The following is an 18,815-nucleotide window of genomic DNA, read 5'->3' as shown; positions in this document are numbered from 1 at the left end:
GGTGGAAGTTGGAGGTAAAGTTAATGAAATTGATGAACTCAGCATAGGTGCATGAAGCAGCACCAATATAGGTGTCAATGTAGAGCAGAAAGAGTTTGCGAGTGTGATCACATGGACTTGGTAAGTGGATAGCTGAATGTAGCCAACAAATATACAGGCATAGCTGGGGCTCACGTGGGGGCACATGGCTACACCTTGAGTTAGGATAAAGTGGGAGGAGCCAAAAGCGAAATTATTGAGTTGTTGAGGGTGAGAACCAGTTTTACCAGATTTAGGAGGGTGGTGGTGGTGGCGGGGAACTGGTTAGGTCTGTTATCCAGATGGAAGCAGAGAGCTTTAAGGCCTTTTTGATGGAGGTTAGAAGTATATAGAAACTGGACATCCATATTGAAAATGAAGTGAGCAGGGCCAGGGAACTTAAAATGATTGAAGTGATCATGAGCATGTGAAGAATCACAGATATAGATGGGAAGGACTGAACCAAGGAGTATAAAATGGAGTTAAGGTGTGCAGGCACGAATTTAGTGGGGAAGGAGCAAACAATGGGCCTACTCAGACAGTCAAAGTTTGTCAATCTTGGGTAAGAGGTAGAAATAAGTAGTGCGGAGTAAGGGAACTAAGGTTGGTAGCAGTGAATGGGAGATCTCTACAGTTGAGAAGGTTGGTGATGGTGCAGAAGACAATGGCCTGATGTTCCTTAGAGGGATCTTGTTGCAAAGATAAGTAAGGGCGCCAGGTCTCAGCAAGGTAAAGAATAGTCCACCAGACTACACCACCACCCACCTGGTCTGTGGGTTTGATGGTGAGGCCGGGATTGCTGTAAAGAGAGTAGAGTATTCAGAAGGTATGAGGTTCAAATAAGAGAGAGGAGTGAAGTTGAGATGGATGATGCCTCATCGACAGTTAAAGATGCAAAGATCCAGATCAGGCTGAAGACCACCTATCATCAGTAGGGGGTTGGAATCCTTGCCAAAGAAGTTGGCTTGGAGGCGGAGGTAATGGAAGAAGAGCTCAATGTCATGAGAGGCACAGAACGCACTTTGCGCAAGTGTAGAGGCACAAAGATAAGGCTGCTGCTGAGGACAGAACACTCTGCTTCAGAGAGGGGAAAGCAAAGACATGGCAGGGATTAGAGCTAGGATCAGGGGAGGGTAGAGAGTTGGCAGGGTCGGGAGAAGGAAGATTGGTATGGTTCAGGGAAAGTGGGTGAGAGGAAGGTGAGGACAGAGCAATAAAATGGGGACAAGGGACAACAGGTGACTGAGGGACCTGGGGTTGGTGAATAGTAGTACTGGAAGAAGAGGACCCAGCAGCAGTGAAAAAAGTGGAGGTGGAGACATAGGTTGGAGCTGGAGATTACTGGATCTGCAGTCTGAAGGTGGCCAGGCAGTGTCAAGATCAGAACCACTGGAGCAGTGGGTCTATCATCTCAAGATGGCTGGGGCTGAGGTTGGAACTAGAGCGGGAGGAGGCAGAATCATGGCCTGCAGGAGGCAGAGCATGACAACGGAAGAATGTTCTATTGTCCCAATAAAGAAAGATTTCAAAATGGAGTTAAAATAAACAAAAAATTTAAAAAGGTACTAAGTAATTAAACTTAAAAGCTTTGATGGAAAATGAAAGAATTAATAAGCATCAGGCTTCATAGATTAGTCAACAGTTCATCTGTCCATTCAGAGCTGAATGAAGAAGATTAATGCAAATTGCACCCAAAATGAAGATTAGAAAGAAATTTCAAAGAACGATTGTCCTTGGGATACCTGCATTAGACTCAGAACCTGTCGTGTGGTGTAAGGTAATAAACTTATCACACTGTGCTTCCTAAGCCACTGAAAATAACTGCTGAATTTCACCACTGGAAGACTAATCCAGAAGATTAAAGGTGCATGGACTCCATGGCGAATTGGCTGTTTGGATTCAGAATTGGCTTGTATATAGAGGACAGAGGGTACTGGTTGAAGTGACTTAATCGAGCTGGAAATCTGTAACTAGCAGAGTTCACGGGGACTGTGCTGGGACCCCTGTTTGTAATATACATAAATGACCTGGATGAAAATGTAGGTGTGTAAGATAGTACATTTGCTGATGATACCAAGATTGGTGGAGTTGTGGATGGTGTAGAAGACTGGCAAAGAATACAACATGATAATAGACCAGTTGAAGATATGGGCTGAGAAATGGCAGATCGAGTTTAGCCCAGAAAAAAGTGAGGTGTTGCACCTCGGTAGGGCAAATGCAAGGGGACTGTACACCATTATGAGCAAGGTCCTTCAGTGTCGCAGAGCAGAGTGTTCTTGGGATCCAAGTTCATAGTCCTTTGAAAGTGGCTACACAAGTGGTTAAGGTGGCTTATAGAAACATAGAAAATAGGTGCAGGAGTAGGCCATTCGGCCCTTCGAGCCTGCACCACCATTTATTATGATCATGGCTGATCATCCAACTCAGAACACCGCCCCAGCCTTCCCTCCATACCCCCTGACCCCCGTAGCCACAAGGGCCATATCTAACTCATGGAATGCTTGCTTTTATTAGTTGAGGTTCTGAGTTCAAAGGTCAGGAGGTTATATTGCAACTTTATAAAACTCTGATTAGGCCACATCTAGAGTATTGCATACAGTTCTGTTCATCCCACTATTGGGAGGATGTTGAGGCTTTAGAGAGGGTGCACAAGAGATTTATCAGGATGCTGCCCGGTTTAGAGGGCACTGGCTATCACAAAAAGCTGGACAAACTTGAGATGTTTTCTCTGGACTGTTGCAGGCTGAAGGGAGATTTGATAGCGGTTTACAAGGTTATGAGATGCATAGATAGAGTGGACAGGGTATCTGTTTCCCAGGGTTGAAATGTCTAATACTAGAGGCAGACATTGAAGGTGAGAGGGGGTAGGTTCAAGGGGAGTGAGAGGGGGTAGGTTCAAGGGGAATGTGAGGGGTAGGTTACTTAAAGTGGCGGATGCCTGGAATGGTGGTAGAAGACAAATAAATTAGGAGCTTTTAACAGATGGTTGGACAGGTGCATGGATGTAAGGAAGTTTAAGCGATATGATCATGGTGTAGGCAGTGTTCAGGTGTTTTCGATTTGCTTTTTAGCTGGTTCCACACAACACCGTGGGCCCAGTGGCCTGTTCCTGAGCTGTACTCTTCTATATTCTAAAGAAGATGAATCAGTTGCATCTAGAGCTGTTGGTTAAATGTTAACACCATTGATGCAAATCAGGCTCATTGATGTTTTAAAAAAGGGAGAAAACAATAAACTGAGTGTTATTTAACATTCCCAATTATCACCTGAAGGATAGTCAGTTAATAAGCAAAATATACAATTAATAACACTTAATACAGGCTTTTAAAATGCAAATACAAACTCATTTTCTTATGCTTCTGAAAAAGTGCTTTCTGAAACATCTCTCAGCTTGGAAAATAAGACTTAGTTACATTATTCTGCAATGCAGCCAATTAGTCAATTCAGTCACAAAGACCATATTTCTCAGCTGTTAAACCAATGAAAAGTTGCTCCTTTACTTCAAGTTAGATACACTATTAACATGCTGTATACTTTCTAAATGCTGACAAAATATACACCAGGTCAATTCAAGTTACTAAAACATGACTAATAGGCAATGAGAAAAAATACATCTGTTTTTCTTAGTTTCAACTAACATGCTGACAAAATAAAACAGTGAGCACAAAATACCTGTTGACAAATACGAGGATGATCAGACTGTATCAGTCTATGGAATAGTAATCTAGCTGCATTCATGTCAATCCCTGAGTACTTGGAACTGGTTTTATGATGATCATCATTGCTGAAACAAAAATACTACCAATTAGTTGATAGACATCCAAATGTCATGGCTTTATATTTAATTACTAGATGAATTTGATAGCTAAATTTTATTTTTCTTCTTATCCATCCACTACTGACCATAAAAAATGCTGCACTATGCAACAGTTAAAACTCTCAAATTACTTTTGAATGTCTTATAGGTTTCAGCCAAATATTTGTTATATATAATTTCAAAATGCACCAACTGTAATGAAAACAGCTTTTTCAGTATGGTTTTGTAAAGGTTCATTTAATGCAATACAAATGATCTAGTCAAGTATAATTTAATCAAAATTTTGCATTTTTAACTTATGGATTGTAAATCAGGAACCCAAGCACAAGAATTTTAGGAGGCACATATTTTTGGTTGCCAAAATCATTATTTCCTTTATTAAAATATTTGATGCAGATTCAGTTGCTTCTAAATGTTGACTTGTCACCAAGAAACACGACACTTAGAAGTATAAGGAGTTAATTCTTCTCTAGCAGAATAATCTAAGGTACAAGTGACAAGAGCTATAAAAAAAATCCTAAAACAAAATCATGTTTTGGTATTTGTTATCTGATTTTCTTTTAAGTAGGGGCAAGATACAATTAGGTCACAGGTAATTGTAAAAGGACAATTGATTGAAGACTTCTAATAGAGGGTTTGAATATTTTAAGGTGAAGATGCAGATATTTAACACATATTGGGGTGAAAAGTTCTATGGGTAGATGCATCACATGATTGTGGTCACATTCATTTCAATCAATACTTTGCTAGTGGTGCAGTGGATGAACCATTTCAGCTATTAATTCATATAAAAGGAGAAAAACAATTAAATTAAATTAAAAATATCTCCAACTTGAAGATACCAAAGGTGGTCTAAAAGGATGATGAACTGCACATGATCAGTGAAAAGTCATGGAACTATTTGGTTTAGAGAATAGGCCCTTTCTGTTGACCAAGATTTTCATCTATGCTAGTCCCATTTGCTCATTTTCCTTTAAAGTTTTCCTATCCATGTACCTGTCTAAGTGTCTTTTACATCAGGTTAATGTACCTGACTTAACCACTTCCTCTGGCAGCACATTCCATATAAAATCACCTCTAAAAAATGTTTTAAATATTCCAATAAAAGTTGCCAGACCATGAAGTTAAGATTCTAAAATGGGTGATCCGAACCAGTCCTCTGGGGGTAAGGGGACTGAAGGAAGAGGAAATGCAAAAGATGTGTGTAACATTTTGGAGAATGGGTTACAATGTCAAAATCATTTTAAAGGTTACAACTAATACTATTAATTTCAGGCCAAGACAAAATCCCTTCTCTGAAAATTTAATTTGAATACCTGGAAATAAAAACTGAAAAACTGTCACGACATACATAGTTGTTCCCCTTATTTGGTGTTTCATTGCTGAATTTATTAAACGTGTCAACTCCGTTTTGGCCACTTCGCTTGACTTTGTGGTACAACCTCAACATGTGCCTCGTCAAATAGCAGCTATTAAGTACTGCAAGATGAATACAAGATAAATGTAGTTTCACTTAGAACACAGATGGTTTAAACACTGGTGCTCAAAGTTGTACAAATTTAACACAGCTCACTTTAAAGTTGCAGTGCATTTAGGAAACTATATTAATCTCAGTATTTATAACATTGTATTACCTATAGGCAAGAAAGCTTCCATTTAGGCAGCCCTCTGATGAGAACACAGTATCGATTTCACTATGGTGAGAAAGAGACACCACATAAGTTACAAATGTTCCAATTTAACCATAACAAAAGTATTTCTCTACTCCTCAACTGAATCTTAACATCTGCATTGAATGACATATCTCCGTATTGCATGAGGATGGAACTACATTTACTTTATGGTTAAAGTTAAATGGTAGTCATGCATTCCTGTAAAACAAAATTCTGATACAACTCAAAATACAAAGAAATTCTTCAAGAATACGAGTAGTATTTCTTATAACAATGTAATGATAATTCAGGGAACAATATACCTCGAATAAAGGCTATTTAGCCATATTTAAGCAGTACAGAATTTTTGGAACTGGCTTATTATGTACTTATTTTTATGTGGACATTAGCCTGCCTTTGGACTTTTTCTTTATGTGTTTTTTCCATAGTCTTTCATGAGACACCCAAGTGGTCAGCTATATTCCTGGGTACAACATATTGATGCAGTTACAAAGGCGGCACGACAGTGGCTAAACTTCATTAAGAGTTTCAGGAGATTTGATATGTCACCAAAGACACGAGTAATTTTTTTTAAAAACAGATGTACCATCGAGAGCATTCGAACCGGCTGCATCACTGTCTGGTATTGGGGAGAGGCAACACACAACGGAATTGCACTGCACAGGGTTGGAATAAGCCGCAGAAAGTTGTAAACTCAAGTCAGCTCCATCATGCACACTAGTATACAAGACACCTTCAGGAGCGATGCCTCAAAAAGGCAGCATCCTTCATTAAGAACCCCATAACCTAGGACACATCCTCTTATTGCTACCATCAGGGAGGTACATACATACATTGTGTGTGGGGGGGGGGGGGGAGAAGAGCGTGTGTGTGTGTGTGTGTGTGTGTGTATAAATTCCATGACATATACCAGTGATATTAAACTTGATTCATTGTGTGTGTTATTTTGATGATGCGTTACCTCCGTCAGGCAGCAGCTCCTATAAATACTATCAGATGGTGATGTCCAGGATTGGTGCTCATGATGTATTGGGCAGCTTCTTACACTCCTGTGCATTGGAACTGCTGTACCAGACTGCAATGCAGCTACTCAGGTTACGTTCTACTGTATATCTGTAGATGCTCATTACGAGTATTCGATGAGCCAAACCTGCTTAACCTCACAAAAAGATTCCTGCATACTTTTGTCATTGTATCTGTCTAACTGGGCTCGTTAGCTACCTCTGCGAAAAACCACGTGACTCAGCAGTAAGAAGGCCACCTTAATAAAAAATATACGTCAAGGGTTGGTTTGACTTGGGGTTCAACCAAACAGGAATGTTGCGACATTCCAATTAAAGAAACCTCAATTTGAGCGAATGCTGTGTAAATACTACCCACACACAATTATCAGTCAGCAAAAAATACCATATAGTACACTGCATAAAATGATAAAGAAAGCATAATTACTAATTTCAGCTTTATCAAACAGTTATTAAAAGAAAGAAAAAAATAAATAAAAAGGGCCCATTACAGTTTGACCCATCTAAATGAGCACATGACCACTGGAGTCCATCTCTTCCAACGATGGGTATAACAGGATTTCATGGCACCGAACCCACTGATTGTGTGAAAGCACCTGCCACAGTCCAAACTTCCCTCCAAGTCCATCTCGAACTGGCTCTCTCTCTCACGCACACAAGAATATTGGCCTTCCACCTTGTAGCCATTCATCTGCACAGAGCATTTTGTGTAATGGGGACTCTCTTTCCAACAGCATTCTGTGGCATCTTTCCTTCCGTCTTGCTCTGCAACTGCAGCCAAAAAAGCCCAAACCAGACTACTGTCTGTTTCAAATCTCTCTCCACTATGTCAAGAACTTTCTCCAGATCTCACCATCGTGATTGCCTGACACAACATTCCCAAGTTGAACAGCAGGGCTTTTTATCTTTAGCTGAAACCAAAATATTCTATCAGGACACACTGCTTTTGCAGAAAACTGCTAAAATGAAATACCTACAGCATAGCTGTAGAAATCTCAATCAGGACAATACATCCTCCCCCCATCAAAAACAGTCATGTCCTCATGACTATGAAACTTATTAAGCCATTATTAATAACACTGTATTCAAATGAGTTTTGTGATTTTAGGACCCCCCTGAATCCAACTGTAAATGGAAGTAACACATCTTGCCATGGGAATGGATGTTTCAATGTTTCCCAGGTGCATCCTCTGCCGGCGTAGCTAGGGGTTTCCTGACTGAGACCTTTCCTGTCTACTAGAGGATGCCTCCCCACCTATCACTCGTGCCTGCTGGCAGCTCAGGTCCCCTGCCCCATGACTGATTTAAGCTTCCTTCAGCCCAAGCAAGTGTTGCTGAATGTTTCAAACCTTTGCTGGTGCTAACCGGCAAGACCTCTCCTGGAAAAGTGTGTCCTCGTTCACTCCAATAGTGTGGCAAGTACCCTTGTAGCAACTAACATCCAACTCGTCAGTAGAAAAGACATCTTCGCACTCCGACATCTCCTCAGCAAACTGCCTTTTCCATTCCTCTAGCATCGGTGAGTCACAAAGTTGCATGACTTTGATGTCAACTTCCTTGATCCAAGAGACTGCTTCTTTTCCGTCTTCCCTGGAATACTAGACACTACCATCATAGGAAAAAGAGGGGTAATCGGAATCCTACATCTGAGGGTGACATCTCTTCCTGATGCGTTCCTAACAATCACTACTATTCCGTTTGCATAGACAGCCAAAGATCTCTGCAGATCAGGCCTCACCAACAGTCCTGCAGGTAAACATGACTCTTCCTGATGATCAGAAGCATCTACCTGGATGGCTGAGTCGTTGGGCATTCCAGCAAATTTGCAAGTTCCCATCACTCTAGCTACACCTCCAGGATGTAACATGACAGGTTAGGAGGAACTTGCACCTTCTCAAAAGCAGTTCTGAACACAGGGTGAATGAACAAGGTTTTCAAAAAGTTCTCTCCACTTCTCTCCTTGCATGCTCCCATGAGCCTTCTCACAATGCAAGTATCTGTTCCTACATGAATGGAAGCTGTACACTTTTCAACTGGATCTGGGCGGTCCAACAGTTGGTCTCAGTTATTCCAACTTCTGCTTCCGAAAACTCCAGTTTCAATGATAAGTAGCCATTGTATGGGTATTCATCAGTACCAAGCTCCTGAATCTCAAGGGCACCAAGTGACATCAATGGTAAATGCATCAAATACTGGCTGTAAAAGTATCTATAAAGCAAAGTAACCTGTGTCAAGTGTGGCTCTAGTATATACACATTAAATCTACATAAAATACATCAGAGCCCAGTCCCACTTAACATTTAGGAATAGTGTTTTGCACTTTATTATTTCCCTTGATACACTGATTGGAATGCACCCACTCTGAGATGCCAGCCTGTTCCTTTACTGTATACATCTGTAGTTTTGCCTTTTTCCTTCACTGTTTGATTAACCGCTGACTTGCTTTTTGAGCCTCTCAACCTCGCTTGAAATGCCCACCTTCTCCACAGTGGTAACAGAAAATACCAGTTCCCTCTCTAGTCAAGATCCTTTTCAGCAGCAGTCCTGTCATAAATCCTACAGGCGGGTCGGGTTTCCCAGCGGACGTATTACGTTTAGCTGAAACACAAGCAGACATCCATCAAATCAGCTCAGCTTCAAGGTTTTCCACCTCATTCCTCAAAAGCTCTATTTGTGTCATCAGAGGTCACTTTACCAGCAAAGGCTACAGAGAAGAAACCTGGCTTTGGAAACATTCCGCTTCTCTATCATGTTTTCCTCCTAACTTCTGAGTAATTCATTAAAAGATGGAGGAGGGTACATCTTGGGTTATTCGAATACAGAGCAATCATGTCACCTAACAGTGCGCCCTTCGCAAGTTGTTCCATCCTCAAGCAATTTCTCTCAGACAGTTGAATGCCCCCTTTGTGATACAAACAATGCAGCCATTTCTCCAATCTGAAAATGTAGGCAGACGGCTTCTCTCCCTCCTGGAATGTGTGGCTAAACTTCATCTTAAGATCAGCTGCACCTGCAAGCTCTGGAAGATGCTTTTGCTTTTGCTGAAAGTAATTAGCTGATGTGACTAATGGATCTTCTGCCTTTAGGAACCTTATGATATCAGCTGCCACTTTAAACTCTCCAACAGTCTTTTTTTCATATTATCTGAGCACTGCCACTCATCCAGTAACTGAGATGTCTACTCCACCCAAACCTCATATTTTTCCTCTCCATCGGGTATGGGCTTGACTCCAGAGAACGCTCCCAGCCTACAATAATTTTGGCTCTCCGCGGGTACACTTTGGCATTTATCAACCAGTGATGTAATAGCCGAAACCAGCTCAGAATTTAAATCAACCATTGAAGAACCAATTAGACCTTTCACATCAGACAACTCTTCTCCCTCATCTCACAGAAATGAGAACAAGCTCTTCACCCTTGCCTAGCTTCCCCACTTCTCTAAAAAAAAAAAAAAAAAAAAAAAAAAAAGTGGACTGCCCATGGCCCCACCTCTCCAGGGTCTCCTAGCATATCGGGCAGTGCAAATTCAGTCCCGTCAATGCAAGACTGGACTAACACATCATCCTTACCAGCTGATTAGTCAATGCGCCGTTCAATCAGCGCAACTTTACCCAACACTTTTATAGAACCTCGCACTCTAATAAGCAGATCATCAGAGCTTCAGATACCCACTCCACTCAGAACACAAATGTTATTTGTGGATCACCTCTTTGAATCACACCAAAACTTAATCCCTGCAGTGTCCATAATAAAGTACCTTAATCACTTCTAAACAGCAGTCACACAGCATCAAAGGAATCCAGGATGAGACCCCACAAATGTAACCCTCTCACTGAGCTCACATGTAAACTTGGCTCAGTTGCTCCTCTGCTAACACTATCATGACTCAGAGGTGCGAAGGCCACCTTTGATAAACAATATATGTCTAGGGTCGGTATGATTTGGGTAATTCAACCAAACAGGAATGTCATGATGTTCCGATTAACGAAACCTTGAGTTGGGCGAATGCTGTGTAAATACTCCCCATACACAATTATCAGTTGGCAAGATATAACAATCGTACACCGCATAAAATTATAAAGGAACTATATTTTCTAATAACACACATCAAAATTGCTGGTGAACGCAGCAGGCCAGGCAGCATCTCTAGGAAGAGGTACAGTCGACGTTTCGGGCCGAGACCCTTCATCAGGACTAACTGAAAGAAGAGCTAGTAAGAGATTTGAAAGTGGGAGGGGGAGGGGGAGATCCAAAATGATAGGAGAAGACAGGAGGGAGAGGGATGGAGCGAAGAGCTAGTCAGTTGATTGGCAAAAGGGATATGAGAGGAACATGTACCCCTTGCCCATCCTCTGGGATTTCCCCCCCCTCCCCCTTTTCTTTCTCTCTGGGCCTCCTGTCCCATGATCCATCACCTGTCCAGCTCTTGGCTCCATCCCTCCCCCTCCTGTCTTCTCCTATCATTTTGGATCTCCCCTCCCCCTCTCAAATCTCTTACAAGCTCTTCTTTCAGTTAGTCCTGACAAAGGGTCTCGGCCCAAAACATCGACTGTACCTCTTCCTAGAGATGTTGCCTGGCCTGCTGCATTCACCAGCAACTTTGATGTGTGTTGCTTGAATTTCCAGCATCTGCAGAATTCCTCGTGTTCGTATATTTTCTCATGATAGCTTTATCAAACAGTTATTGAAAGAAAAAAAAATGGCCCATTAGTTAGACCCATCCAAATGTGCACATGACTATTGGAGCTCATCTCTTCCAAAGCTGGGTATAACCATTACTCACAGTGCCGAACCCACAGTCCATGTAAAAGCACCCACCATAGTCCAAACTGCCCTTGAAGTCCATAGAAACATAGAAAACCCACAGCACAATATAGGCCCTTCGGCACACAAAGCTGTGCCAAACATGGCCTTACTGAGAAATTACCTAGCCCTCTATTTTTCTGAGCTCCATGTACCTGTCCAGGAGTCTCTTAAAAGACCCCATCGTATCCACCTCCACCACCGCCACCAGCAGCCCATTCCACACACTCACTACTCTCTGCGTAAAAAATTTACCCCTGACATCTCCTCTGTACCTACTTCCAAGTTTAAAACTGCCCTCTTGTGCTAGCCATTTCAGCCCTGGGAAAAAGCCTCTGACTATCCACACAATCAATGCCTCTCATCACCTTACACACCTCTATCAGGTCACCTCTCATCCTCTGCCACTCCAAGGAAAAAAAGGTCAAGTTCACTCAACCTACTCTCATAAGGCATGCTCCCCAATCCAGGCAACATTCTTGTAAATCTCCTCTGTACCCTTTCTATGGTTTCCACATCCTTCCTGTAGTGAGGTGACCAGAACTGAGTACAGTACTCCAAGTGGAGTCTGACCAGGGTCGTATACAGCTGCAACATTACCTCTCGGCTCCTAAACTCAATCCCACGATCAATGAAGGCCAATGCATTGTATGCCCTCTTAACCACAGAGTCAACCTGCGCAGCAGCTTCCAGTGTCCTATGGACCTGGACCCCAAGATCCCTCTGATCCTCCACAATGCCAAGAGTCTTACCATTAATACTATATTCTGCCATAATGTTTGACCCACCAAAATGAACCACCTCACATTTATCTGGGTTAAACTCCATCTGTCACTTCTCAGCCCAGTTTTGCATCCTATCAATGCCCCGCTGTAACCTCTGACAGCCCTCCACACTATCCACAACACCCCCAACCTTTGTATCATCAGCAAATTTACTAACCAATCCCTCCAGTTCCTCATCCAGGTCATTTATAAAAATCACAAAGAGTAGAGGTCCCAGAACAGATCCCTGAGGCACACCACTTGTCACCGACCTCCATGCAGAATATGACCCATCTATAACCAATAAAGATGGGCAAGCCAGTTCTGAACCACAAAGCAATGTCCTCTTGGATCCAATGCCTCCTTACTTTTTCAATAAGATTTGCATGGGGCACCCTATCAAATGCCTTGCTGAAATCCATATACTGTACACTATATCTCCTGCTCTACCTTCAATGCATTTAGTCACATCCTCAAAAAATTCTATCAGGCTCTATCACGCTTTTCATAAAGCCATGCTAACTATTCCTAATCATATTATGCCTCTCCAAATGTTCACAAATCCTGCTTCTCAGGATCTTCTCCATCAACTTACCAACCACTGAACTAAGACTCACTGGTCTATAATTTCCTGGGCTTTCTCTACTCCCTTTCTCGAATAAGGGAACAATATCCACAACCCTCCAATCCTCCGGAACCTCCCCCATCCCATTGATGATGCAAAGATCATTGCCAGAGGCTCAGCAATCTCTTCCCTCGCCTCCCAAAGTAGCCTGGGGTACATCTCGTCCAGTCCAGATGACTAATCCAACTTGATGCTTTCCAAAACCTCCAGCACATCCTCTTTCCTACTTTCTACGTGCTCAAGCTTTTCAGTCTGACGTAAGTCATCCCTACAATCGCCAAGATCCTTTTCCGTAGTGAATACTGAAGCAAAGTATTCATTAAGTACCTCTGTTATCTCCTCCGGTTCCATACACACTTTTCCACTGTCACACTTGATTGGTCCTATTCTCTCACTTCTTATCCTCTTGCTGTTCACATACTCATAGAACGCCTTGGGGTTTTCCTTAATCCTATCCGTCAAGGCATTCTTATGGCCCCTTCTGGCTCTAATTTCTTCTTAAGCTCCTTCCTGCTAGCCTTATAATTTTCTAGATCTCTATCATTACCTAGTTTTTGAAGCTTCCGTAAGCTCTTCTTTTCTTCTTGACTAGACTTACAACAGCCTTTGTACACCATGCTCCCTGTACCCTTCCATCCTTTTCCAGTCTCATTGGAACGTACCTATGGAGAACTCCACGCAAATATCCCCTAAACATCTGCCACATTTCTTCCATACATTTTGTTGAGAACATATGTTCCCAATTTATACTTCCAAGTTCCTGCCTGATAACCTCATATTTCCCCTTACTCCAATTAAACGCTTTCCTAACTTCTCTGTTCCTATCCCTCTCCAATGCTATGGTAAAGGAGATAGAATTGTGATCATTATCTCCAAAATGCTCTCCATCTTGAACAGACTGGCTCTCTCTCAGGAGTACTGGACCTTGCTCACTGGAGCATTCATCTGCACAAAGCACTTCATGTAACAGGAACTCTCCTTCCAATGGCATGCTGTGGCACCTTCTCTTCCATCCCGCTTTGCAGCTCCCACCAAAATAATCCAAACCGGACTGCTGTCCATCATAAAACTCTCTCCGCTCTGCTCTCTCTTGAACTTTCTCCAAATCCCACCATCCTGATTGGCTGACAAAACATTCCCAAGTTGGACAGCAGGGCTTCTTATCTTTCTGCCATCAGGACACACTTCTTTTGCAGAAAACCACTAAAATGAAATACCTACAGCAGAGCAATGAAGATCTTAACCAAGGCAATACATTATGATTGCAGCTATGAGTTGGGCTCAGGGCAGACCATCTGCTATGTTAACATCCAGGAATTTGAAGCTGCCTACTCTCTCCACCAAAAATTTCCCAAAGTAGATTGGAACATGTTTACTCTCTTCATTTCCTGAAGTCAAGAATCAGCTCTAATTTTACTGACAATGAGCAAGAGGTTCACTTTGTGATGCTACTCAACCAGTGTCCTGTCTCCAGTACGTGATTCATCCAACACCAGAGTCATTGCAAATTTGAAGATTGCGTTGGAGTCATACGCAGACGCACAATTATATGTGTACATAGATTAGAGCAGGGTTCTCTAGTGACTGCATAATGTACAAACTTCTTATAGACAGCAGTGGGAAATGAACCTAGGTCACCTATTTGGTGAAGCATTGTGCTAACGCCTATGATACCATGCACAGGGTCTAATAAGGAATAGTCAGCATGGCATTGTGAATGGTAGGTTGCATTTAACCAATCTTAAGAGTTATGAAATAGATAAAAGAAAGGCAGTGGATGTTGTCCACATGAACTTCAGCAAGAACTTTGACAAAGTCCTACATTGGATGTTGATAAGGTTAAGTCACTTAAGTGGAAAATTAAGATTCAGAATTGGCTTAGCAGGCGATGATAGGAATGGTAGTGGATGGTTGTCTCTCCGACAGGAGGCCTGTGACAAGTGATGGCACAGGATCAACAAATTTACGGGTGAGCTCCAAGATTGGGGTTATTGTAGACAGTGAAGGATGAGTATCATAGCTTGTAGTGTGATCTGGAAAAAATGGGCTGAGAAGTGCAGTGGAACAAAAGGATCTGGGAATACAAAATCAACAATTCCTTAAAAATGGCAACATACATAGATAACGTTGTAAAGAGAGCTTTTGGCACATTAGCCTTCATAAATCAGAGTACTGATTATAGCTGTGGAGATGTTACTTTGAAGCTATGGTTGGTGTATTGGAGTACTGTGTGCAATTTTGGTCACCTACATAAAGGGTGCAGAGAAAATTTACAAGGATGTTGCTAGGTCTTGAGGATCTGAGATATAGAGAAAAATTGAATAGGTTAATAGGTTAGGACTTTATTCCTTGGAGCTTAGGAGAATGAGAACAGATCTTACAAAATTATGAGGGGTATAATGCAAATAAGTAAAAGAATGTTATAGGTGAAACCTGCATCCATCTGCATCTTATGAATCAAAACAGTGCGGGGCAGAGCAAATAAAGAATGTAGAAATTAATTAATCCTTGCTTCAGGCCACAGTTACAGCAATGGACCACCTGATAAATCATAATGCCATCTCCCACATGGGGGCTTGAACAGAGAGAAGCATCTCTCCACTACAGAGAGCTTCTGCTGTCTTCACTTACATGTCCTTCTCTCCCGCAGCAGAACCTAATGTAATAGGGTTTTTTGCAATATGCTTGTATGACTAGCTGGCACTGTGATTGCAAAAGCTTACGAGTTCTATGAACGTAAGAATTTGATGAAACAAATGTACGAGCGCCTTGAATCCTGAATGACAGATTGTTACCAGGTAAGTACTAGCATGCCATTTTGGGCCCCCAAAGATGCATACAACAAAATATTGAAGTTTGTTGTGGCTCCATACTGCAATCACAATAGTGAGCAGGCTCCACTGAAAGGCTGCAAAAAACTGTTATTCCCAGTGTGATGACCTAAACTGCAAAACTAAAAAATAGAAAAACCATTGCTTATAACAAAAACACTCTGGGGCTTCCAACTACAAATTTTACTACATTAGTTTTATATTTATAAGGTTTAACTTTTTTTTTAATTAACAAAATGATTCCAGGATGCAATTTAAAGAGAAGCTACAATTGATACCATAAGCATATGATGGCTAAATTACACGGAAAAGAGAATGAGGCAAGCATGCAGTCCACTAACTATGTACCAGCAGCAAAAGGAATGCCGTGGCCAAGAATCTAACCAGAGACTACAAATCAAGGCAAGGTGCATAAGGACTCCCAATCGCTTCTAATAAATCTGGATACAATGAGGTTTCCTGATGAAATATCATCGACCAGAAATACTGTGGGACGCTACAGGAGCATAACGGTTAGTTTAACACTGTTACAACTCAGGGCATTCGATTTAGGAATCCAATCCTGACATCCACTGCTTGTGTATCCTCCTATGGAATGGGTGGGTTTCCTCTGGGCTCTCTGGTTTCCTCCCACAGTCCAAAGATGCATGGGTTAGTAGGACAATTTGTCATTATCAATTGTTCTGTGATTAGGTCATGGTTAAAAATTGGTAGGTAGTTGGTGGTGCGGCTCAAAGGGCCTCCTTTTGTTGCCAAGTTTGCAGATGATATGAAAATTGGTGGAGGGGCAGGTAGTGTTGAGGAAACAGGTAGGCCGCAGAAGGTCTCAGAGTAAGTGAATGGGCAAGAAAGTGGCAAATGAAATACAATGTTGGAAAATGCATGGTCATGCACTTTGGTAGTAGAAATAAATGTGCAGACCTTTTCTAAATGGGAAGAAAATGCAAAAATCTGAGATGCAAAGAGACTTGGAGCACTTGTGCAGAACACCCTAAAGGTCAGCTTGTAGGTAGAGTTGGTGGGGAGGAAGGCAAATGCAATTTTAGCATTTATTTCAAGAGGTCTAGAATACAAGTGCAGGGATGTGATGCTACGGCTGTATAATGCACTGGTGTGGCCTCACCTTGAGTATTGTGAACAGTTTTGGGCTCCTCATCTAAGAAAAGATGTGCTGGCATTAGAGAGGGTTTAGAGGAGGTTCACAAGGTGATTCTGGGAATGTAAGGGTTATCATACGAGAAATGTTTGATAGCTCTGGATATGTACTTGCTGGAATTTAGAAGGATGGCGGGGGGGGGGGGGGTGGAATCTCATTGAAACCTTTTGAACATTGAAAGGCCAAGGCATGGTAGATGTGGAAAGGATGTTTTCCCATGGTGGGAGAGTCTAGGACAAGAGGGCACAGCCTCAGGATAGACGGGCGTCCATTTAAAACAGAGATCAGGAGGGATGCGAATTTGTGGAATTTGTCACCACAGGCAGGTGTGGAGGCCAGATTGTTGAGTGTATTTAAGGCAATTTTATAGGTTCTTAATTGGACATGGCATCAAAGGTTACAGAAAGAAGTCTGGGGAGTGTGGCTGAGGGGGAAAAGCAAAAGGATCAACCATGATCGAACGGTGGAGAACAATGAATGGGCCAAATAGCCTAATTCTGCTCCTATGTCTTATGTGCTGTATCTCTAAATAAAATTACGTTCCTTTTCACTGAATTTTCCACCGCACTTATTTCAGATTTCCAGATTCTGTAGACTTTACAGTATATATGAATAGTAAAGTGAAAAGAATGCATATCTATATTGAAGTAATAAAGACATTTTATGCTGTATAATCAATTAAATTTCTAAGTATTCAAGGAAACAGTTTTTAACATCATGCAATTTCAGATGTTTATATCTTTATTCACAAAATAAATCCCACCTTTGATACTATTCGTATCAAGTCAACGTGCCATTCCGATTCTTTCTTTCATTCCATATTACATTTAAAATTTATAATATTTTATAGAAACAGTAATACGGTGAACAAAATCAAATAACAATTATGCACCAAGAATTTAGAAATGGATGGTGCACATCAAACAGAGGCACTGCTACTTACTTGGCTACCTCTGAAGGAATCCTTCCTGGAGGAAAGCTCATCCATTTCTGGATGACTGGTTCATTTATTGTTAGTATGTGTTTTGACGGATTAGGAAATCTGAGGTCATCTGGTGGCATGGAATTCTTGAGAAGAAACAACAATTAACTGGTGAAAAAGGATACTTGAATGAGGTACTAGAGAAAATGTGAATAAACCTGATAAAGTGATTATTCTTGAAACTCAGCACTGGATCAACAAAATTAACCCTTGAACAAATGCTGGATTGCAAAAGTTAATATTTGAACAAATAGGATGGTTGGTGCTAGTGAAGCTGATTCGTGGCAACAGGTTCACCACGCTGTTCTCAACTGAGTGGATTTTGCTGGCCTATCTCTTTCATTGACATTTTCTGAAGTCCAGCAGTTCCTCCAGCAATGAAGGCCCCGTTGTCAAAATACTCTTGAAAATGTTAACAGCTAGCAAGTCTGTGGAAACAAGGCTTTGTTTGCATAAAAGGTTTAAATAATTTTTAAAAATATTTATGACACCAAGATGCTTAAAAGTAAAAGCAAAAAAAAGCATTAAAATTTGTTATTGAAGCACGTACACCAAAATATTTCACAAACCCCTTGAAATATTAAAGGAAGCAAAGTATTAAAACCCTGTTATTCCCAATTTTTTCCCTTATTGAAGTCAATGTGATCTTAGAATAGACGGCGCAGAATCAAAGAAAAGATTCTCCAGTATGACCCAAGTTCAAAGTAAAATCTATTTTTAGAGTACATACATGTCACCACATACAACCCTGAGATTCTTTTTCCTGTGGGCATACACAATAAATCTATAGAAAAGTAACTGTAAACAAGATCAATGAAAGAGCAAGTAGAGCATAGAAGACAACAAACTGTGCAAACGTAAATATGAAAAAAGCACTAAGTAATGAGAGCACGAAATAACAAGATAAAGAGTACTTAAAGTGAGACCATTGATTGTGGGAACATCTCAATAGATGAGTCTAGTTATCCTCTTTTGTTCAAGAGCCCGATGGTAGACTATTCTTGAACCTGGTGGTGCAACACTGAGGTGATTGTGCCTTCTACCTGATGGCAGCAGAGAAAACAGCATGGACTAGCTGGTGAAGATCTTTGATGATGGATGCAACTTTCCTACAGCAGCACAAA

At 41.4% G+C, this 18,815-nt stretch overlaps 1 protein-coding gene across 6 annotated transcripts in view; it reads right to left on the bottom strand.

The window, feature by feature from the left end:
• herc4 (HECT and RLD domain containing E3 ubiquitin protein ligase 4) overlaps window positions 1-18,815 on the bottom strand; it is a 111,428-nt gene that overhangs the window by 56,768 nt on the left and 35,845 nt on the right. For 5 of the 6 annotated variants that reach the window (XM_072239162.1, XM_072239163.1, XM_072239167.1 and 2 more), the window contains exons 10-12: window positions 17,653-17,777; window positions 5,470-5,529; window positions 3,691-3,802 (exon numbers count right to left, since the gene is read on the bottom strand). In XM_072239162.1, coding sequence (XP_072095263.1) covers window positions 3,691-3,802; window positions 5,470-5,529; window positions 17,653-17,777 — 297 coding nt within the window. Of the gene's footprint in view, window positions 1-3,690; window positions 3,803-5,469; window positions 5,530-17,652; window positions 17,800-18,815 lie in introns of those variants that run through there. The other variant, XM_072239168.1, reaches the window with a different exon arrangement.

Source organism: Mobula birostris, chromosome 21 (genome assembly GCF_030028105.1).
Source record: "Mobula birostris isolate sMobBir1 chromosome 21, sMobBir1.hap1, whole genome shotgun sequence".
Taxonomy (NCBI): Eukaryota; Metazoa; Chordata; class Chondrichthyes; order Myliobatiformes; family Myliobatidae; genus Mobula; species Mobula birostris.
This window is presented reverse-complemented; position numbering and strand designations above follow the sequence as displayed.